Source organism: Heptranchias perlo, chromosome 10 (genome assembly GCF_035084215.1).
Source record: "Heptranchias perlo isolate sHepPer1 chromosome 10, sHepPer1.hap1, whole genome shotgun sequence".
NCBI classification, from domain to species: Eukaryota; Metazoa; Chordata; class Chondrichthyes; order Hexanchiformes; family Hexanchidae; genus Heptranchias; species Heptranchias perlo.
Genome location: NC_090334.1, coordinates 18084803 through 18108793, shown reverse-complemented (window position 1 = coordinate 18108793; position 23991 = coordinate 18084803). Strand labels below are relative to the sequence as shown.

The following is a 23991-nucleotide window of genomic DNA, read 5'->3' as shown; positions in this document are numbered from 1 at the left end:
GCAGGGAGGGAGTCTCTGTACCAGCACCCGTCAGCGACGGTGCAGGGAGGGAGTCTCTGTACCAGCACCCGTCAGCGACGGTGCAGGGAGGGAGTCTCTGTACCAGCACCTGTTAGTGATGGTGCCAGTCAAGTGAATGGCTCATTAGTAAATATTGCTGCTGCAGATTTTGCCCTTGTATCCGATTTATGTTCTACAACCAGCTCAATGTCTCATTACTGATGAAAGTACTTCTTTTGTCTCCACCTCTGATTTTTCAGCTGGTGTGCTTAAATTTAACAAATTGTGTGTGAATTCATTTAATCAGTAGGTAAACTGAACAGGTTTTACTATTGTTAGTACTTAACGCCTATTTAAAACTATGAGTCAGACAATAAATCTTAATGGGCTTTACACAGCCCACGAATGACATTTTACAAGGTGGGCACTAAAGAGTAGGGAAAGGATTTCAAAACCAAACTAATGAGGGACAATCCAGTGACAGTAAGTGCATCTAAAGATAGTTAGTATTACTGCTCAATCAATGGGCTGTAAAAAGGCCTGCAGCTACTAACTACTACATTGTCTTGATGAAAACACGTTCGGCAGATTACCCCGTCCCCGCTTTGGGTAGGGAGAAGAGATGTGTCATTTTTGTCACGATACATTTTGATGCCATTTACATCTTTGTGTTGTACAGTTGTGAACAAAATGGTTTCTCAAATACTTTTTTCCCCCCCAGGAGAATGACATCCTTTAGCCAGTAGTGACCACCTGCTGTTTTAAAATGCTGTTTCTATTCATGCTACATTTATATTACCGCAGTCTGTTAAATTCCTGCTAAAATTAATCATTTGGCAATACATCAGTTGGGCTGTACTATCAAATGTGCCAAATTCACAACTTCTGCAGCATGTTCCCACAGCATCAAAATCGATTTTACACGTGGGATGTTGGAGCACGCTCAGGACGGGAAGAAAAACTTAATACTACATTCTGCAACCATTCCATGTAGACCCAATAAACCTCAGCACTAGTTATTCCTCAGTCTCACAACCGACCATTCTTTTTTTTAAAAAAAATTCAGACGTTAATTTGCCCATTAACTTAAGAGTCACTACAGCATTCCTGATTCAGGAATATAGAAATTCCAGACAGGTTCCTGTGCGCCATCCCATTTACACCTTGTGCACCGTCCATTCTCATTGATCAAACTAGCACAGGCAGATTGAGTGAGGAGATATACGGGCATTTAAAAGAAATATGGCCTAAGCATTTGTTTCTCTTTAAAATGGCTGGATACAGTGACTGAGCTAGAATGGGAGTCTGCTGCTAGTTTGTATTTACATGTAACTGCACTGCCACCATCATGAGTCTTGCCCCTGAGGTGAATCTAGTTTATTACCTGTGCCAAATTCAGAATGTGGTCTGCTTTCAGGGGATCTCAGGACCATCTGGTCTCACGTTGGCACTCTGAACAGGGCTTTATTGTGGAACCAGTCATGTACATACAGCAGAAGTTATCTACCTATTCAAGTGGCTTCTTATAGCCACATTCTCAGCTAGAACTCAAGTTCTAGATGCATTCTCATTTACACCGTTTTTTGGTGTATAGAATCTAGAAAAGTTTCAGAGTGAGAATTGGGATGAAATTAGTGAAAACTGGCCATGGTTCCAGGTGCATGTGGATTAAATGCTCCAATCACTATTTTCAAAACCCATTTATATTGATTCAGCACATTTTCCATCAGTATTTGTTTTGCTGGAATCCCTGGGAGTTTTCAGTCCACTGCTGTTACTCTTTGTGTCGGTGAGCAATACTGACCAGCTACTCAATGCTGACATGTCCCCTGGATTGCTGATCCTAACCTCAGCACCATTAATATTGGCTAGTCTAAACATCACTTGCTTACTTGTTCATTCCGTCCCAAACTGGCGCTCGAGTGGAACGCTGTTCAATACTAAAGCAGCTCGACTGTTTGAAGTGTTGGTTAGCAGTGAGCAACGCAGAGTGGCAGTAGACATAGGGAATCACCTATACTAATCAGGCAGTCAGTGATCATTTGGACTATGGGCCAAAATCAATCACTATAACCAGAGTCTACTGTACACACTGCCCTACTTTGTTTTATTAGGTGTGCAAAACAGTAGCAGTTACCCAGGTGATGTCATCAGCATGCTGCTATCAGAATTTCATCTCTCTCATCTGTGCATAGATCTAAATTCCATACCTAAAAACATTAGGGAATCACAAATCTACAATCACCCTGTTATGACGTGATCACTGATGAATTGCACCAGAGATGAACTGAAGGACAATGCATTAACAAAAGTATGGAAGTCATGATGAACCTTTATAACACACTGGTTTGGCCACAACTGGAGTATTGTGACCAGTTCTGGGCACCGCACTTCAAGAAGGATGTGAAGGCCTTAGAGAGGGTGCAGAAAAGATTTACTAGAATGATTCCAGGGATGAGGGACTTAAATTACGTGGATAAACTGGAGAAGCTGGAGTTGTTCTCCTTGGAACAGAGAAGGTTGAGAGGAGATTTGATAGAGGTTTTCAAAATCATGAAGAGTCTAGACAGAGTAGATGGAGAGAAACTGTTCCCATTGGCAGAAGGGTCAAGAACCAGAGGGCATAGATTTAAGGTGATTGGCAAAAGAACCAAAAAAGTGATATGAGGAAAAACTTTTATTTTAAAAATGCAGCAAGTGGTTAGGATCTGGAATGCATTGCCCGAGGTGGTGGTGGAGGCAGATTCAATCATGGCGTTCAAAAAGGGAGCTGGATAACTACTTGAAATGAAAAAATGTGCAGGACTAAGGGGATAGGGCGGGGGAGCGGGACTAGCTGGACTGCTCATGCATAGAGCTGGCGCAGACTCGATGGGCTGAATGGCTTCCTTCCGTGCTGTAATCTATGATTCTATAACTTGACTGGCATGTTGCCTTTTAATGTCCTGAAGGCAAATAACACCCTAACTGTAGGCTAGGGTGCTGCACATCACATGACAGAGAGGGCTGGACCGTGGAACATCATTTCTATATTCACTGCCATTTGGCCACACACGTGTTATGAATACAATAATGAGCGAGAAGAGCCAATAAAGTATGTTTGTACCTTGGCTAAGGAGTGCACAACATTCAAATTGAACTTTCCTCAGCGATGCACCTGTTGCTCCCAGTATCCGGGTGTAACACTGCATGTTCCAAATAGCGGCTGCCATGAAGTGATAGTCATCATTCCATCAGTGCGGTAGTAGGATGCGGTCTTTGGGGTGTGGCACAGGGGCTGGTATCACTCCCATGGGTTCTAAAACTCTGGTATGGGCAAGAAAGGAAAAGAAAATCCAGAAAGATTTTGAACTTCTCAGTTGGCCCACAACACGATTGGTTTTAAAAGGCAAAGATCAAACCTACGCAATCTTCTCTTTAACCCCAATCTCAAGATTAAAATTGAACTAAAGGTGATGGCAATGCTGTGTAACTTTCAGATGTTTTCTTCAAAAGAAACAAGTAAAAGGAAACAAATTTTAAATGGGGGGGGGGGGGGGGGGGCGGGGCGGGAAATCATATTGCTTCAGAGACTTGGAGATACTTAAATGACCAGAGCAGGTGCTTGCAGTGCCTATGGTTTTGGTATTAACATTGTTGTTCTGTATACATCTGAAGGGAGATTTATGAGCAAATATGTTGGGAATGGCTGTTCATATGGATAACCGTATTTTCAATACCTTAAGGACCCTGATCTCCAGCTTTTATCAGTCACCAATTTTTGTGATTAAAAATGTAAGTAGAGTGGATGGAGTATGATGCCACTGCTCTGTGCATGAAAGCTGTCACCCATGAACTCCTATATGGCTTGCAATTCCTTCCATTGACCAGCAGGAAAAGCACAGGATCAAGGGGAGATGAAGAAGTTTGTCAGTTTTATCCTGAGGTGATTCTAAGTACGTCACATTATGAAAATAAGACAGCTTGAATCTCAAGCATTTCACCACAATACTGTGCAAAACATAAATTAGTTATCTTTCCTGGAATTCACACACCTGTTACCAGGTTAAAATATAAGGCCAGTGTGTTTCTTTGACCTATGAAATACACTCGCAATGTTGTCATTCTTACAACAGGGCAAAATTATTTTGTTTTTCAAAATTGGTAGGTAAAATGAATGACAATTATACCATTTAAGACATGGTTTCCTGGAGCTGCATTGTAGTGTTTCTCGCTGTATTGGGAAATGGGCAGCTTCACCTGTTGCTGAGTTGCTAAATTTCCACCAGGGAGCATTGTGCACACTGAGTTTCCACCTGACAAACAACGGTTTGTATCAGTGGAGCTTATGATACAACCAAGGGGGCCACTTGCCCCACAGCTTCCCATCATTGTGACCTTCAGCAAACTTGCTCTTCCGTGGGCCTCTGGGTCTCCATTTACAGGCTACCCATCTGTGGAATGTGGACCAAGCTGGGATACAGTGCTGCTCCTTCTCTTTCTTGCTCTACAAGCAGGAGAAATCAAGGGACTGCTAATGAGAGGCAAGGATACCGCAGCATTCACAGAGCAAATAAAAAAATTAAACCGAGTGTCAACAGAACATCAGTCCCATAGAGAGCTCCTCCTCCCGCACACAAAACCACGTCTCATCACTCTGTGGTGCAGTTTTGTTAGAAAATTATTGCGAGCAGCTATCGACAGAAAGCGAGTAACACTGACTTATATACTGGACAGCCTATGTACTCTAGGCCAACACAATGGGATACTGTCTCCTCACAGTAACAGTGTAACATTCCTTTTGCAATTTTCCATTACACGATTATAATACCCTCACAGTCTCAGTGCAATATATACTCCCAAAAAAAGCATTAAATACTAATGATCACATATACAAGGAAATGAGATGAATGCGAGAGTATTTGATCCCAATCCTTTGATTCAGCAGATACAATTATATTCTATAGATGACTGAGCAGTTGTGAGCAGTATTGCTGGCCCACAGACTGCTGCTGACAATGCTTTCAATAACTTATGTCCAGAAAGAGATTATCTTTTAAAAAGTCAGAAACCACTTCAGGTGAGGCAATGCAGTTTTGATACAATGGGAGAAAAGTTTATTCAATCTCCCCCCTCCCCCATCAAAGAACCTGTGGAAGAGCGACAACAGTTTAGACAGGGCACTTATCAGGAAAGACGAGGCGGTTTGGTGCACAGATCCAGAAAAATTGGTCAGAGAGGAGGACACGCAAACCATTGAAAAAACACACAATGAGTATTTCATGGGCACCCACTGTGACGGGGTCTGTGTGAGACTCGAGAGTGTGATAAGAAGCTTTGAACTGTACATTCGGTTTGCAAATAGTGGTGTCCACTTCAAGACCGCCTAGTCTCTGAACCCTTATCGGACCGGAATGTGGGTTTCAAACACGAGCTTCAGTCTCAACCAGAGGGGGAACAGATTTTTTTCTCCAGATTTCCTCCTTTGCTGCTTTTGTCATCTTTCTGGGGGGAAAACAATGGACTTGCAGAAAAGAAAAGAAACAAATGGTACTGAGATTGTACCATGCTTAATATGTCTTCACCTGGGACTATTTATAGCTTATTGGGAAGTGCATAAATCTGAATTGGTCATGCTTTTAGCGTCTGCTAACGTGCTTGCCTTGAAATTTGTTTAAATAGGTTACAACACAGGAGAATACAGACATAATGTTTTTGTACTAACAGATGCAATTCGAACTTAGCCTCTACTTGCAGTGACATGATTCTAAGCTGCGTCAAAGTCAACGAGGATGGGAATACATAAAAAGATCTCAGATACATACAGAAGACGACGAGATTTGGGAGTAAGATGAATGGAACCCCACTGAATAGGATCGAGCTGCTCTTTTGTTGAGAGAATGAATTTATGGATCTCTGATCTAAGTTTGAAGTTCGGCAATTACCTAGGATGATGTTAAGTGGCATTCAGTTCAAGCCAGTCTTTATGTAAAAGTGCATTCCCAGTGCAAATTTGTTTTGTAGATTCTTGTGTTGTACCACGCTGCTACGACCAGAAATTATGTTCTAGGTCATAGGCCGTAGTCTTATGTGGTTTCATTGCTGCTCTGCAGAGCGGAAGCGTCCCATCCTGACTCTGACCTTCCACATCTATGTCTAATAATGTCCGCTCATAGCTGGCAAGTCCTTGCCTGAAAGGCAGAAAGGGAGGGAGCCCTGGTCTTTCCTCCACCGTGCCACTGCTGCTGAGGCAGGAGTCCAGATTGGATGGCGTTTCAGTGCTAGAACTATTGACAGGGGAGTTACTGCGTGTTTTGCTGGGCGAGACAAACCACCATGGGTCTAACCGTTGGCGGTTTGCAGATGGACGTGGCCTTGGTACAAATTCCAGCGTCTTGGGTCTTTCCAGCGTGAAGTCCTGCTTTGTGTTTCTTCGTCTCGGAGTGGGAGGAAAGACCAGGTTGGGGTCTGGCAAGCGAGGAACTTCTGTTGGATCCCTGTTAGGGCTTGGAGTTTTACCTATAGCTTAAAAAAAAAGAAAGGTTAATCCCTTCCAACTGAGCATTTTGTTTTGGGTCTTTTCTCCCTTGCATTACAACAACCGCTAATCATAAAGATACCAATGATATATATTGTAAACAATTTTACAACACCAAGTTATAGACCAACAATTTTATTTGAAATTCCCAAGCTTTCGGAGGCTTCCTCCTTCCTCAGGTGAATGTGGAAATGATATATATGGATGGCATGGAATGAAAAAAGGCCATTTGGTCCATTAAATGAGTGGAGTCCATGATGAATTTGGTTTTCTATAGCCTATGGAGTGACTGGTTTAATGGGCCATTTCTTGTTCCATGCTTCCTTATGCTCATATCTAGTGAAGAATGGTAGTCAATATTTATAAAGTACAGATGTAAAACAACCCTACTGATTATGTATGTTTAAAACTAACACAGAAAGTAAGTCTCCGAATGTTGATTTTAATACCTAATAAACACTATTATAGCTTTAATTTGACAGTTTACAATGAAGATCTTGAACATTACTCGAGGTTCAAACCAAAAAAAGTCTTATGAATAGGTAGATGCTGGTTAGGAGAGGGCAAATGAGTGTTGGAGAGGAGAAGAAATCAGGAGAGAAACTTGGATAATCACACAACACACAAACACTGGGCCTATCATACCATTCTGTGCCATGGCATAGAATGGAACGGTTGGATATGATTCTCACCCACAACGCCAACATCAACAACCTCCCAATATGAGCTGTGCCACCTGGGAGGAAAAGATGTCACTTGGATACCAGACACTGTCCCACAGACAGGCAGAGGTAAAAAAAAAATCAAAGTGACTGAGTGCGGCAGGGTCCCAAGGATCCCCTCTTGGCTTGGGATGCCCTCTTTTCCAAAGGCCAAAACCACACAAGGGGTGGGTTCTCTGCTTGAGCTCTCAGATTAGCTCTGAAAATGTATCAGACATCTTAACATCAATAACCAATGTCTCCGCATTGCGAGGCACAAAAGTAAATGGAAATAATCAACTTTAGTGTTTGGTTCATATCTTAAAATTTTCAGACAGGGAATAGAAAGGAGAAAAAAAGACTGAGGTGGACCAGCTTTGTGATCTTGCTCCTCGTACACTTCATTACAATTTTATCCACTTTACAAGTTATCTCCCTTCCCTGCCTCTGCAAACTCATATTTTTGGTGAACTTTATGCTCAAGGTGAAGAACGTTGGAGGGGAGTTTCCATAGTTAGAGATGGCACTCATTCAATGGTAAGAATGGGCAGTCAACAGATTTCGCCCCTCCCTGAACTGGATTCCGATTTTAGCAGAATCAATTCCATCTTTCATCCTCCTGAGGTGAATGAAATAAATGCAATATATTCGGATGTGGGCAGAAAGCAGATGGTACACAGAGTTACAGTCCCTCAGATGCTCCTGGCTATTTGGCAACAGAAATAGGCACCAAACAGACATTCATTTCTAATTGAGAGTGGCTTTCATGGGTTTGCTCTCTTTCTCGCTCTCAAAGTTATAATTTCACACACGTGGACTAAACTCCCAATTACAGAGGATAACTGTAACATGCACTCCATTGGGCCATGGGGGTTATTTATATGGTGTATTTATTTGTTAAAAACTTAATTGAAATTCTACGTAGTGACGTTTTGAGACACAGTATAACTCTGTTCATGCTACTGTTTGCAAGTACATCCAGCTATGGATAGACTGAACTATTCACATATTTTCGTGTTGCGAGGACACTATACAGTTAGAAAAAGGCAACGCAACCATCAGTAAGTAGGGGTGCCGCAATCATGGAGGTTATTGCTTATGTGGGGAGGCTGCAGGAGCTGATCAATCTTCTTGCTGCTTTGGGACTGATGTGGCTACAAAGGCATCATGATGGTATTCATCTCTCCATGCCCCATCCAAGGGTTGGAAACCTACCTTAAATGCAGGGATGGTCGAGAGGCAGAAAACCATGGAGAGAATTAGGAGTAATTGGTTGTTCGGAAGTACAAGAAACAACAAATGCAGGAAGGCTATTGATCACTTCACAAGGTTAGGAACAAAGTAACATTATGAATAAAATAAGTATGAATAAAAGAAAATAAACCCTGTTACAAGAACTGCATTGGTTGAGCTGTCCATTTCTGGGACCCTCCCCATGGTCAATCTTTACTTCTAATTCTAAGACCATAATGTATCCTGACAACGAGCACCTACCTGTAATAATGGAACCCGGGGTGCCATTGGATGGCGTGCAGTTCGGAGTCTGAGGGATTTTTTTAATGGCGCCATCAGAAGGAGTCCGTCTGTGACCCCGGTGCATTGTGGTGGTGGTAGTTGTTGTCACGTGAGTTGGGGTCAACGACTGTTTAGGGTCACGTTTGAAGCGCTCAATGGTTATGTCTACTAATGGATGATTAGTAATAAACTTGGAGCTCTCATTCATTGAATTTGGCGTTGTGGGCATTTCATACACCACCATCTCGTCACTGTCCGAGCGTAACAAAGACCTGGTGGAGTTGCATTCAGAAATGGAAGACAAAGAGAGCAGCGTCAACGAGGAAGACGGATCAAAGGAGGGAATGACCGATTCTTCGTTCTTGAAGAGCTTGCGAGAAGGAGGGCTGGTGCTCCTCCGCAATCGGCTGGTGCGCTGAAAAATGCCCTCCTTCTTTCTCTTCTCTTCCTTTGGTTCAACTTCTTCTTGTAAAATCTGACATTTTCCTAATTCGAGCAAATCGAAGCCCAAAGCCACTGCTGCCAGGACGGCCCCACAACCCAGGAAGACAAGGTCACATTTCTTCCTTTGTGAGCTGCGTTTTAGGCTGTTGGTGGGGGTATGCTGAGGGGTGCTGGTGGCAGAGTTCACTGGAGTAGGGTCCTCATTATTGTCACTAACAGCACCCTCCCCCTCATCATTTCTGTAGAAAGGTGAAGCGAGGTAGGATTGGTTGGGTAAAGCAGACTGTTGCAGTCTAGTATCAAAGTCCTCAACAGCATCGCCACCTTCATGCTCTGTATGAAAAGGAGAAGGATTTATGAATCTGATTTGTTTCTGAGCGACACTCATATTGGTATTGTCATCACTGGATTAAAAAAAAAAATCGCACCTGTTGTCACCATTTGGGAATTGTTGATTTGCTATAGTTTTTCATAGGAACCTGCACAGTCCATTCAGCCCCATGAGCCAGTTCTGCCATTAAATTAGATCATGGCTGATCTGTACCTCCACTCCATTTACCTGCCTCAGATCCATATTCTTCGATACCCTTACCTAACAAAAATCTATTGATCTCTGCCTTGAAAATTTTTCATTCTCTCAGTATTCACAACCTTTAGAGACAGAGAATTCCAGATTTCCACTACCCTTTGTGTGAAAAAGTGCTTCCCGATTTCACTCCTGAATGTCCTAGCTCTAATTTTAAGATTATGCCCCTTGTTCTGGATTCCCCCACCAGAGGAAACAGTCTCTCCATATCTACCCTATCGAATACCTCAATCATTTTAAATACTTCATTTAGTTTACCTTTCAACCTTCTAAACTCAAGGGAATACAAGCCAAGTTTATGCAACCTGTCCTCATACTTTAACTGTTTTAGCCTCGATATAATTCTGGTGAATCTTGCTGCACCCCCTCCAAGGCCAATATCTCTTTTGAGGATCGGTGCCAAAACTGAAAGCAGTACTCCAGATGGGGTCAGACTAAGGCTCTGTACAACTGAACCATAAATTCCATCCCTTTGTACTCCAGCCCCCTTGAGATAAAGGCCAAAATTCCATTAGCCTTTTTGATTACTTTTTATTATTCAGTTTTCAACTTCATTTTGACTCTCCATCTTCTGAAGAGGTTTAAAAGACATAAAAAGGAGTTGTCTCCAGATCGGGTCCTGGTGCCCATGTGCTTGCTAATTCATCCAGTTCTCAGTAAAAGCATTTAGAGTGCATGCTGATCCACACCATGTGTGTGTGAAATGTACAAGGAGGATTGTGGCAATGTAATATTATTACCATTGTCTGATCACATTTTTTGGGGAAAAGTTGAAACTTCAAGGTTACAAGGGAATTAGCAAAGGCAAATTGCTCACTGTGGGATAGCGCTCAAACAGCAAGGCACATGTTAAAAAGTTAGGAGTAAGAAGTGAAGTTGGCCTACCTTTTTAAAATTAATTCCAAGGGTAATGGACTTGTGCAATAAGTTACTGGGCAGGCCATTGAAGCAGACAATATAAGTGGAATCAAGAGATTGAAGGTTATGGTGAGAATCCAGGTAGGTGGGGATGAGGTCAAAAGATGGAGCTTTTGGCCTAATTACGTTTTCCGACTCCTAAATATTTGAACGCTCTTTCGAGTTTGCTATATACAGTTTTGTGAAGTTCAAAATCAACTTGCATTTATATAACGCCTTGAGCATAGTAAAATGTCCCAAGGCGTTTCACAGGAGCGATCAAACAAAATTTGACACCGAGCCACATAAGGCGATATTAGGTCAAGTGACAAAAAGCTTGGTCAAAGGGGTAGGTTTTAAGGAGCATCTTAAAGGAGGAGAAAGAGGTAGAAAGGCAGAGAACTCCAGAGCTTAGGGCATTGGCAGCTGAAGGCACGGCTGCCAATGGTGGAGCGATTAAAATTGGGGAAGCGCAAGAGGTGAAAATTGGAGGAGCGCAGAGATCTCTGAGGGTTATAGGGCTGGAGGTGATTACAGAGATAGGGAGGGGTCAAGGCCATGGAGGGATTTGAAAACCAGGATGAAAATTTTTAAATCGAGCCGTTCCTGGACCGGGAACCAATATAGGTCAGTGAGCACAGGGGTGATGGGTGAACGGGATTTGGTGCGAGTTAGGATACGGGCAACAGAGTTTTAGATGAGCTCAAGTTTTGGAGGGTGAAAGAATGGAGGCCGGCCTGGAGGGCGTTGGAATAGACAAGTCTAGCGGTAACAAAGACACGGGTGAGGGTTTCAGCAGCAGATGAGCTGAGGCAGGGGCGGAGATGGGCGATGTTACAGAGATGGAAGTAGGTGGTCTTGGTGATGGAGCGGATATGGAGTCGGAAGCTCATCTCCGGGTCAAATACATACATTCACTCTGTACACAGGAATGTTCTGTACAGTTGAATATTGATCTGAGTACATGGAAATAGGGGAGAAACATCAAAACCCTCCCAAATATCCTTCAATGGCTCAACTGATGACTACACAGCCATGCAGAGCAGGAAAGTCCCAGTATCTCCCAGAAAGTCTCAAGCCCGAGTATGCTTTGGGTTAGCCCATCTCAATTGGGATCTTAGTACAGATGCTACAACTGGCCTCAATGCTCATGCACTGAGGATAGGGTGGTGGGGAGAATCAGTCAGGTTTCCTCCTCCTGGTTGCTATCCAAAAACCTCTGCTGGAAAGTCAGCACATGTGGACAAAATTTAGTTCAGCTGTAATACCCCCAGGTCAAGTAATCTGCTGACACTCACTGACTAGGCTCACACGTGAAGAATGACCATTTGAATCAGGGCTGCTGACCACAATGGAACTGCTACCCCAGCAAAAATTAGCACATTCAGCAAAGAAGGGGAGAAAACTGGAAGAGGGTAAAGAATTAATTTAAAACATCTTTTCACAAAAAGCACCCCTTATAAGAAAAGTAAAGTTCATTATTTTCTGCAAAACGTTGCACGTTCTCCATACCTATTTCGATGAGGCTGGTAAACCCTGGGACAGTAGGAACGGTCCGATGGTTTTTCCCCAGATTGGGAGCACTGGATGACCACTGCTTGTTTCCATCTACCAGATGTTTAAGGCTTGGGGAGGGAAATAAAGGAAAATGTTTCAGTAATTGCCTGCATACGGACAGTTAGTATAACATGCTTAAAATCGCTCAAGACAAAGAGTTTTTTTCGCAAGGGCTGGTAGCCCTCTTTTCCATGGCAAAATATCCATATTCCTTCACCTCCTGGAGCCACACATAGACCTTGACTGAACTGTTCCAAGTCTTCTGTCAACGTTGCTTTGAGTTAGCCAAGGGAGGGGTAACACGGCAACAAATCTTGTGATTTTCCCTCTTCCTGTGGGGAAGTGCTGAGCTCCACTTGACAGTTCATAGTGGTACAGCCGAGATCAGAATCTCAGGGATATGAGACTATCAGGCCTCAGCCCTCGTTCATTATTCTATGGCACTGCCATGTGGTGCTCCAGTTTATCTGAACATTATTAGACGCACTAGATCCAGCAAGTCATGGCATTCAATTTATATGAACATAACCTGCAGTTATCAGTAAGACACTTTGCTATCATTAATCATCTTGATCTGCATCATTAATCAGCTGACTGGTGCCCAGTGCAATCTGAATAACCTCCCACATTGAAATTGCATACAATATAAACCACTTCCAACATCAGAGAGTGACCGTAAGGCTGTTATTTATATTGTAAGTGGGAGAGAATGGGCATGGAGCATGTTTTTTTTTTAAAACTTTAATTAACTCTCAGTTGAGTTGTCATCCAGCCGACTTGGTTGTCAATGTTGCAAGCAATTGGAAATCAATATACAGTGTCGACTGCTACAGAATTAGTTTGGCACTTTTGTTCTACCTGTGAGGCAGCTGTCTGTGCTAAGCTTTGCAACGAAATAGGACTCAAAGATTCAGCAAGCATACACCTTATTTACTGACCATCACCTTTTCTGTTTTAATTAAACTTTGATGTGCCACAGTCGTGGCTTAGATCTGCTGCCAATCCAGATGTGAACTGGGTAATCTCACTGATACAATGTCGCCGCCAAATGTTCCGAATAAAAAAACAATGATTGTCACACAAATAAATTACTCGGGGCATAAACAAAAATTCAGACAAAGTCTGTCTCCACATGACTTAATAAAACAATTTCTAAAGCATTACTCATGATAACTTCTTGAGTTGCCTCTGGTCAGCATGAATCATCTTGGCCTGATACCCTTGCATCTAATTCTCATTAATCCTTTGGGCAAGACTCCTACATGAATTAATTAATCCTTTGGAAAAGATTCCTACACCGAATTCATTAATCCTTTGGATAGCATTCCGACACTGACTTCACTAATCCTTTAGACAATACTCCTACTTGCATCCCTTTCCCTTGTTTGCCCAAGTACTGGGACTTCCCTCAAACCCTGGATCCTAAGGTTAAGCAAGACGATCTCACTAAGCATAACCCCAAACAACCTCTGGTAGACTCAGTGGCGTAAAGAGTGACAGAGGAGAAGAAAAATTAATGCTATTTAAAAGAGGAAGAGGATACATCATTACAACGCTACCTATCACTCAACATCTATAATTAAATAAATCTGCTATAATACTAAGGAATTCCAGCCTACAAGGAAGCTTTGTGCAGAAGGATTTGTTAAAGTAATATATACTGGGATCATTCACTGAGTCCATTCTAAACATTAATGCCTTGTGTGATTGTTTAGACCAACTTGCTTACAGTCCCATCTTGCATCCACAAATATGTCAAGTTGCACAGAGAATAAAATAGTAGACACACGTTTCAGGGTCTCGACTGCAATGATGGCCTCAGTTTTCTGGAGAACAGATTATACTAGGTGTCTCCACGCAACTCTTCAAAAAAAAGGACCATTTTCATTTTACTCAACTGGCCCCTTTTAAATTATGGACTTTCAAACAGTAAGCATTAAATTTATCTACAGCAAGGGAAAGACAATTATGTCTGAACCAGGCCCATTCTACATAAAATACATCCTACAACTAACTCTCTGTTGAGGTCTTCTGTGTAATTAGAAAGGGGTTTTCTATCAAAGTTTATGACAGGCTCATTTTCAAATCAATTTACAATCATTTGTTTCTCCGTCCATCAGCAACATGGAACGGAATAAACTCCCCGAAGTAAAATCTCTTCTTAATTTGATGAACGTTCACAGTAATTAATCTCATTGGCCTTTTCCGCTACACTCCAACCTCCAATTTTATAGACACCGAAGTAATTGCCGAATTCTACAATTTCTAACTTCAATTAAACATTCCCAACAATCACATAACAACTGCTGATCCTAATGCATCTCTCCCACAGGGAGAAAATCTAATTTCCTCTGAAAAATGCTGAACATAATTTCTGTCAAGTTCTTCCTTTCAATCCAGAGAACAAAACATTTTACCTTAAAGCAAAACAAAAAGTCTTTGAAACCTTTTAGGCAGAAAAACAGCGTTCTGTACGATTAGTTTTAATCAGTGAAAAGAACTGAAAATTGAAAAAAAAATCTTTTGCTCTAAGATGAGAATCGGTTGGATTTATTTATTTTTTTAAAAAGGGGGGTGGTGGAGGAGATGAGAAGGCAAGAATAGCTAGAGTGTACACTACTAGAATAATCAAAACAATGTATGTCTGTGTCATTTACACCTGCTCCCTCCCCATACCCATTAAAAAAAAACAGGTTTGGGAGGTGCTTTCGAAGAAGCCTTGGCTAGTTGCTGCAGTGCATCCTGTGGATGGTACACACTGCGCCAGTGAAGGGAGTGAATGTTTAGGGTGGTGGATGGGGTGCCAAACAAGCGGGCTGCTTTGTCCTGGATGGTGTTGTTGGAGCTGCACTCATCCAGGCAAGTGGAGAGTATTCCATCACACTCCTGACCTGTGCCTTGTAGATGGTGGAAAGGCTTTGGGGAGTCAGGAGGTGAGTCACTCGCCGCAGAATACCCAGCCTCTGACCTGCTCTTATAGCCACAGTATTTATATGGCTGGTCCAGTTAAGTTTCTGGTCAATGGTGATTGTGGGGGATTCGGTGATGGTAATGCCGTTTAATGTCGAGGGGAGGTGGTTAGACTCTCTCTTGTTGGTGATGGTCATTGCCTGGCACTAGTCTGGCACAAATGTTACTTGCCACTTATGAGCCCAAGCTTGGATGTTGTCCAAGTCTTGCTGCATTCGGGCATGGACTGCTTCGTTATCTGAGGGGTTGCAAATGGAACTGAACACTGTGCAATCATCAGCGAACATCCCCATTTCTGACCTTATGATGGAGGGAAGGTCATTGATGAAGCAGCTGAAGATGGTTGGGCCTAGGACACTGCCCTGAGGAATTCTATTGAGTAAAATGGAGACATGAATAATTAAGGTTTTCAATGACTTTACATAAGCAACAAAGAAAATATTAGATCTCAAGCCATAACTCCCATCCTGTGTTTCCCCAGTTTTCCCCCCATCTGGACTGGAACTTTGTATTACATGGAATTTACAGTGCAGAAACAGGCCATTCAGCCAACTGGTCTGTGTTGGCTCTCTATGTCTTCTCTACGTCTACCCTATCAAACACAGTCATCATTTTAAAGACCTTCATGAGGTCACCCCTCAGCCTTCTCTTTTCTAGAGCAAAGAGCCCCAGCCCGTTCTATCTTTCCTGATAGCTGTATCCTCTCAGTTCAGGTATCATCCTTGTAAATCTTTTTTGCACCTTCTCCAGTGCCTTTATATCCGAGTAAAAGTTGTAACTTTAATAGGGAAAAACAAAACTGCAGTTGACACCATCTGTTCAAAGGCAACTTTCTCTGCTTCAATGAGTTTGGTCATTTTTTTGTTTAAATATTTGAAAGCAGGTGACTAGTGACCATCTGTCATCAGGCTGGATATTTGTGATTGGCAATTCTGTTTTTGCAAGAAGGCCTATTAACTAGACAAACCATGCAACTGCGAGCTGGGTAAATTGTGGGTTGGCATTTCACCCAGTTTGTCTCTTGCTTGAGGTTTAGTGATGTTCAAAATAAAAACTGATTCTTACTGATTTTCCTAGAATTTACCCTGGTTTTTTAACATCTAACTTCTCCCTCCCAGTTTTTGATGCTAATAATAAAAACCAAAAAACAACTGAAGAAATCGAGTTTTTAAAATCAGTAACAAAAGCTGACATTAAGAGGTCTTTTAATATATACTATGACTGAAATAAATATGTATGATCTAACCAATTATTGTCAGGCAGTTCTAGAGAAACATGTAAGGAATCTTACAACACCAGGTAAAAGTCCAACAGTTTTATTTGAAAATCACAAGCTTTCAGAGGCTTTCTCCTTCGTCAGGTGAGTGTGGGATTCCTTGTAAGTTACTGCATACATAGTCAGAGAACAATGCCTGGTGATTACAGATAATCTTTCCAACTGCCCGTTATCAAGGCAATCAAAGGAATTGAATAGTGTTCAGACAGAGAGACATTAGATACAAGACTACTGAATATACAAACGGCCAGAACCAAAGACAGAGAGAGAGAGAGAGAGAGAGAGAGAGAGAGAGAGAGAGAGAGAGAGAGAGAGAACATCCGAAAGAGAGAGAATGAAAGAGAGAGGGTTCCCTCCCAGTCGGGGAACACTTCAGCAGTCAAGGACATTCAGCCACCGATCTTCGGGTAAGCGTTCTCCAAGGCGGCCTTCGAGACACACGACAACGCAAAATGGTCGAGCAGAAATTGATGGCCAAGTTCCGCACCCATGAGGACGGCCTCAACCGGGATCTTGGGTTCATGTCACGCTACACGTAACCCCACCAGCGGAAAAAAAAGTTATCTGTTTTCAATACAACTGGTCATTCTCTCTCTTTCTCTTCCTTTCGGATGTTTCTCTCTCTCTCTCTCTCTGTCTGTCTGTCTTTGGTTCTGGCCGTTTGTATATTCAGTAGTCTTGTATCTAATGTGTCTCTGTCTGAACACTATTCAATTCCTTTGATTGCCTTGATAACGGGCAGTTGGAAAGATTATCTGTAATCACCAGGCATTGTTCTCTGACTATATATGCGGTAACTTACAAGGAATCCCACACTCACCTGACGAAGGAGAAAGCCTTCGAAAGCTTGTGATTTTCAAATAAAACTGTTGGACTATAATCTGGTATTGTAAGATTCCTTACATTTGTCCACCCCAGTCCATCACCGGCATCTCCACATCATCGAGAAACATGGACAGTGTTCAGCAAGGACCATCCTGCTGTCACAGCTCAAGTAGAGTGGGGGAAGGTTGTGAGGGACAGGTTTAAAAGGGATACAGCTGTCATGTATAACTGTCTGTTCATAAACACAATGGATGACCAAACGAACAATGCAATAACACACAAATTAAAATTCATCACCCCCCCACTTGGACATGTGATCATGATGAAAGTAATACACTGCTCTTCACTCCTACCAACATACGAAAAATGTCAGACAGGTAAAGACTTACTGGTCTATCCAGCCTGTCCCACACAGTCATGAAACCTTATGCTTCCCCAGCACATGAAGATGACACCCCTTCAAACAGTCAACTGCTATGGGGGGGGGAACTGGCTGGCACAGTACCTTAGATATGGGTCTTCCACCTCTGGGAGAAAGTACCTTTAATTTGGCACTAATTGGCAACCGCAATGCAACGGTTATGGGAAATAAAAAGTCTCACTGGTGCTGTAACCGGATTGAGACTGAGGCACCCTGTGGGAGTAGGGTAGATGGAGCTATACTCTGCATCTAAGAATATAACAGCTGATTTGAGAGTGGCTGATGCGGATACTGGGTGACGGAAGTGAAAAATGTTCCCGTTACCAGCACGAACAACTCTCACCAGAGCACAAAATTCACAAAACAAAGGCATTAAAACTGCAGGAATCATCTGGCTAGAACAAGCTAGAAGGAGTTACTGAGTCTGATGGTGTGAGGCAGCTGGATTTACATCAGTATAGTGGCAGATAGTCATGAATCCAACGTGCCCCTAATCCTACTTGATCAGCACACATCAATATCCCAAATCAATTAGGGAAACACTTCCAATGGAAGTAGTTCAACAAATATGGTATAGCTGCTGGTGCTCCAGTTTCACCCCCTTTATCCCATGGGGCAGGTTCAAAATATTGATGGCATCATTTGAAAAACTGATGGGGCACAGGATCTACAGCTGGGCAGCTGTCCAAAGGTTACTGCCTGTCAACCTTCCTTGACATCAGAGGATGTCTGTATAGGGCACCAATGCAAAATCCACCCAGCCCACCAAATGTCATCCAGCGGCAGGCACTTGCATTCACAGCTGCCGGCATTTTGACCTCAGAGGTAACTGTGTAATTCAAACAGGGCATTATTTACTCCCTCAGTCAGCCTGAGTAACGCCCCTTGAGGCCTCCCTACCCCAGACCAATGGAAAAGAAAAAAGCCAACAGAAATCAAATGTCAACCGAGGTAAACCAGAGGGGAGCTACACTTGCAGGAGCGCGTGTTGGAGAATCAGGGTTACAAATGTTGTAGCTTATCTCCGACCCACAGGTGCAGTGTACTGCTGGGATCATGAAATTACACCCAATATGAATTTTTTTTTTTTAGTATATATCTCAAGAGATACATTTGCTCCTTAAAAAGGATTTTATAATAATTTGGAGCAGTCCGCTCACTGCACTGGTTTGTGATATCTGTTGGCTTCTCACTATGTTACAGAGTCAATATCATACAATGCTCTTCTCTTACCTATCTTCCCCACCAGCAAGATCCTTCTGGTGTAAAGAACTGGGGCCCCACGTCCGGCCTTTCTTTTTATGCCCCTTTTTTTCTTCCTCGTCACATTCTTCCCGCTGAAACACTGAACTGCGGCCCCAGGTCTTATTGCTTTCACCTGGTGTTACTATGAAGAGGTTAAAAAGATGGCCGTTTATCCCAGAAGTTTCATATCAGTCACTGGTGAAATAATTTAAGGTTATTCAACATGTAGGACTTATATACAAAGTGTACCACTTGTCCAGCAAAGGTTTACATCTAGCACATCTAACTGCAGGACCGAATGAGGCCCAGATGTTGCCTACCAAGAATTAGAGCCCCATTACATAACTTCAATGATCTCCTTCCCCCACTCTTTCCAAAGGTGCATAGTTCTAAGATGCTAGTAGTCTTCCAATACCCTCACCCACGTGGCCCTTCTGTGTGCAAAAGCTTGTGCAAACCAGACACCACTGGTCAGCAAGCTATTTGACCACGGGGAATGAGTGGGACTTCACAGCTTATCCTGACCTCACCCGATGTCCAGGCACATGCATTTTCAGCAGAGGTCATTGGGCACCAATCAAGAGTGGTAATCTCTGGTTCATTTTTTCCCTCTCTCATCCAAGATACCAGTCATATATTCCTCACTATATTTTAAAAAAAAATTCTACAGAAATCAAACAGGCAGTATAGAGAGCAGCACATGGAAGAACTCACAAGTTACATGCACAGCTACTCATTTGCAGCTTTCACAGAAAAATGGATGGAACTGCAGCCTGTGACCTCCAAAAAACATTAGCGAAATCCCATATAATATAAACAGAATATTTTTAATAAACCTTTATTTCCTTATGCACCCGCTATACATCATTCCTTCCAATTAAGTACAACTCTATGACATCATTTCTGGCGTTTTCTCATAGAAGGTAATGTACCTTTTCTTCGTGGTGGAGGACTGGTTGCACTAGAGTATGGATTTATTTTTGTGCTCAGCGTCTGGATCATTATAACGTTCCTTGCATTCCACTCCAACAATGTGTCTTTATCATCAATGTCATGACCATCGCACCAGTGTAATTTCTCCTTGCCCACTCCAGCCATGCTTGCATCCTCCAAGAGATGCTCCCCAATTCAGATCACAACAAAATTATGAAGGAGGGAAGCAGTTCGACTAATCCAGGCCCAGCTAACGAGAAAATTCCTACAGATTCTTTTTTCTCCCTTTTCCCCCCCAATCTGCTACATAGCACCCAACTGCCTCTTGAATGACTCCCAAGTTTTTGTCTGCTCTCCCAGATCTGGAAGTCGATTCCACTTGTTGATCACACTGCACAAAGAACTTTGATATTTTTCCTACTGTTAAGGTTACCTTCAAATGCTGCAGCAGATTTACCTATTGTAATTCGTACCAAATTATGGGCAGTTCTTGGAGGACAAATGTCTCGAAGGAGCCACGGAACAAACAACTGTAGTGGTGACAGATCAGACATCTGTCCAGTTTCAAATTATAAAAATTTTCATGTTATCAATTTTTAAAATCAATTTTTAACTAGGCCAATATCTTGTTTCATAAATGGGTTCCCAGCAATTCCTGGGGCGGAGCTATTGTCTCTGCACCTTGGTTTGCAAAGGCTGGGTTTGACATTAAAATGTGGGATTGGAGGGGGTGTTGGTATCTCTGGCCTTTCTTTAAGTCTTGGGTGGTGAAATATCTGCTGTGAGAAAGAGAGGAGTAAGTGGCTGTTTTCTCTGTGGATACGCCAAAGTGAATATTTTTTAAATGGTGAGAAACCATTAAATGTTGGTGGCCAGAGAGACTTAGGTGTCCTGATACAAGAAACACAAAGTTAGCATGCGGGTACAGTAAGCAATTGGGAAGGCAAATGGCATGTCAGCCTTTATTGTAAGGGAGTTGGAGTGCAAGAGTAAGGAAGTCTTACTACAATTGTACAGGGCTTTGGTGAGACCCCACCTGGAGTACTTTTTTTTTTACAGTTTTGGTCTCCTTATTTAAGGAAGGATAAACTTGCCTTAGACGCAGTGCAACAAAGGTTCACTAGATTAATTCCTGGGATGAGAGGATTGTCCTATGAGGAGAGGTTGAGTAGAATGGGCCTATACTCTCTGGAGTTTAGAAGAACGAGAGGTGATCTCATTGAAACATATAAGATTCTGAGGGGGCTTGACAGGGCAGATGCTGAGAGGTTGTTTCCCCTGGCTGGAGAGTCTAGAATTAGAGGGCATGGTTGCAGGATAAGGGGTCGGCCATTTAAGACTGAGATGAGGCGGAATTTCTTCACTCAGAGGGTTGTGAATCTTTGGAATTCTCTATCCCAGAGGGCGGTGGATGCTGAGTCATTGAATATATTCAAGGCTGAGATGGACAGATTTTTAGACTCTAGGGGAATCAAGGGATTTGGGGGATCGGGCAGGAAATTAGAGTTGAGGTTGAAGATCAGCCATAATCTGATTGAATGGCGGAGCAGGCTCGAGGGTTCGTATGGCCTACTCCTGCTCCTACTTCTTATGTTCTTATGGGCTTGGTGTTTTAAAATCCAGCAGGTACAGAGTACAGAGGAGAAGTGAAAAAGGAAATAAGAGGGGCAAAGAGAGAGTATGAGAATAGACTGGCAACTAACATAAAAGGGAATCCAAAAGTCTTCTATAGGCATATAAATAGTAAACAGGTAGTAAGAGGAGGGGTGGGGCCGATTAGGGACCAAAAAGGAGATCTACGCATAGAGGCAGAGGGCATGGCTGAGGTACTAAATGAATACTTCGCATCTGTCTTTACCAAGGAAGATGATGCTGCCAAAGTCACAGCAAAAGGGGAGATAGTTGAGATACTGGATGGGGTGAAAATTGATTAAGAGGAGGTACTAGAAAGGCTGGATGTACTTAAAGTAGATAAGTCACCCGGTCCAGATGGGATGCATCCTAGGTTGCTGAGGGAAGGAAGGGTGGATATTGCAGAGGTGCTGGCCATAATCTTCCAATCCTCCTTAGATACAGGAGTGATGCTAGAGGACTGGAGAATTGCAAATGTTACACCCTTGTTCAAAAAAGTGTGTTAGGATAAACCCAGCAACTACAGGCCAGTCAGTTTAACCTCGATGGTGGGGAAGCTTTTAGTAATGATAATCCGGGACAAAATTAATAGTCATTTGGACAAGTGAGGTTTAATAAAGGAAAACCAGCACAGATTTGTTAAAGGCAAATCGTGTTCAACTAACTTGATTGAATTTTTTGATGAGGTAACAGAGAGGGTTGATGGGGGCAATGCGGTTGATGTGTATATGGACTTTCAAAAGGTGTTTGATAAAGTGCTACATAATAGGCTTGTCAGCAAAATTGAAGCCCATGGAATAAAAGGGGTAGTGGCAGCATGGACATGAAATTGGCTAAGTGACAGGGAACAGAGAGTAGTGGTGAAGAGTTGTTTTTTGGACTGGAGGAAGGTATACAGTGGTGTTCCTCAGGGGTCGCTACTAGGACCGCTGCTTTTTTTGATATATATTAATGACTTGGACTTGGGTGTACAGGGCACAATTTCAAAATTTGCAGATGACACAAAACTTGGAAGTGTGGTAAACATGGAGGAGGATAGTAACGATTTCAAGCGGACACAGAAAGGCTGGTAGAACGGGCGGACACATGGGAGATTAAATTTAATGCAGAGAAGTGTGAAGTGATACATTTTGGCACTTTAGGAAGGATGTGAAGGCCTTAGAGAGGGTGCAGAAAAGATTTACTAGAATGGTTCCAGGGATGGAGGGACTTCAGTTACGTGGATAGGCTGGAGAAGCTGGGGCTTTTCTCCTTACAGCAGAGAAGGTTAAGAGGAGATTTTTAAAAAAAAGTGTTCAAAATCACAACGGATTTCGATAAACTAAATAAAGAGAATTTGTTCCCAGTGGTGGAAGGGTCAAGAATCAGGACACAGATTTAAAGTGATGGGCAAAAGAACCAAAGGCGACGTGAGGAAAAACTTTTTTGCGCAGTGAGTAGTTATGATCTGGAATGCATTGCCAGAAAGTGTGGTGGCGGCAGATTCAATCGTGGCTTTCAAAAGGGAATTGGATAAATACTTGATGGAAAAAAATTTGCAGGGCTATGGGGAAAGAGCCGGGGAATGGGACTAACTGGATTGCTCTTACAAACAGGCTCAATGGGCCGAATATCCTCCTTCTGAGCTGTAATGATTCTATGATTTTAGGTAACACTGGGGCAGATAATGGGATGCCAGGCACCCAGTGCACTTCAGCACATCAAGCACCCGCCATCACTTCACCAGCCCCAATGTCAGGGTGTACAAGGCTTATTAAACCATTGGGTTGAGGATCCCTAGTTTTAGTATTTTTCAGTGTGATTTGAGCACATAAGCAACATTCCACTCTGAACAAGGGCTGAAGTGGAGGCCCTGTATGATAAATGAGAAGTTTCCCCTGCCCTTCCTCCACACCCCCATGCCTTGTGTGCGATGTGAAGCCAGCAGATCTTCACTGGCTGCTGGTACCCGAAATTACGGCCCAGAGCCCCCATAAGCAGCACGCTGGGAGTACCAAAAAACTATTTAACTGTGTTGCCTTTTCAGTATTAAGTGAAGTCATAAGAACATAAGAAATAAGGGCAGGAATAGGCCATACGGCCCCTTGAGCCTGCTCTGCCTTTCAGTCAGATCATGGCTGATCTTTGACCTCAACTCCACTTTCCCGCCCGATCTCCATATCCCTTGATTCCCCGAGAGTCCAAAAATCTATCTCAGCCTTGAATATACTAAGATTCACAGCCCTCAGTGAAGAAATTCCTCATCTCAGTCTTGAATGTCCTACCCCTTATCCTGCGACTGTGCCCCCTAGTTCTAGACTCTCCAGCCAGGGGAAACAACCTCTCAGCATTGACCCTGTCAAACCCCCTCAGAATCTTATATGTTTCAATTAGATCACCTCTCATTCTTCTAAACTCGAGAGTATAGGCCCATTCTACTCAATCTCTCCTCTCTTCCCAGGAATCAATCTAGTGAACCTTTGTTGCACCGCC

The 23991-nt window shown here is 42.8% G+C and overlaps 1 protein-coding gene across 1 annotated transcript in view; it reads right to left on the bottom strand.

Annotated features, from left to right (window-relative positions):
* Positions 1-4966: 4966 nt before the first annotated feature.
* LOC137326103 (mitogen-activated protein kinase kinase kinase 9-like) overlaps positions 4967-23991 on the bottom strand; it is a 53162-nt gene continuing 34137 nt past the window's right edge. The window contains exons 6-9 of the mRNA XM_067990978.1: positions 18943-19096; positions 12173-12285; positions 8713-9510; positions 4967-6504 (exon numbers count right to left, since the gene is read on the bottom strand). Of these exons, the coding sequence (XP_067847079.1) occupies positions 6026-6504; positions 8713-9510; positions 12173-12285; positions 18943-19096 (1544 nt within the window). The 3' untranslated portion in view covers positions 4967-6025. The remainder of the gene's footprint in view (positions 6505-8712; positions 9511-12172; positions 12286-18942; positions 19097-23991) is intronic.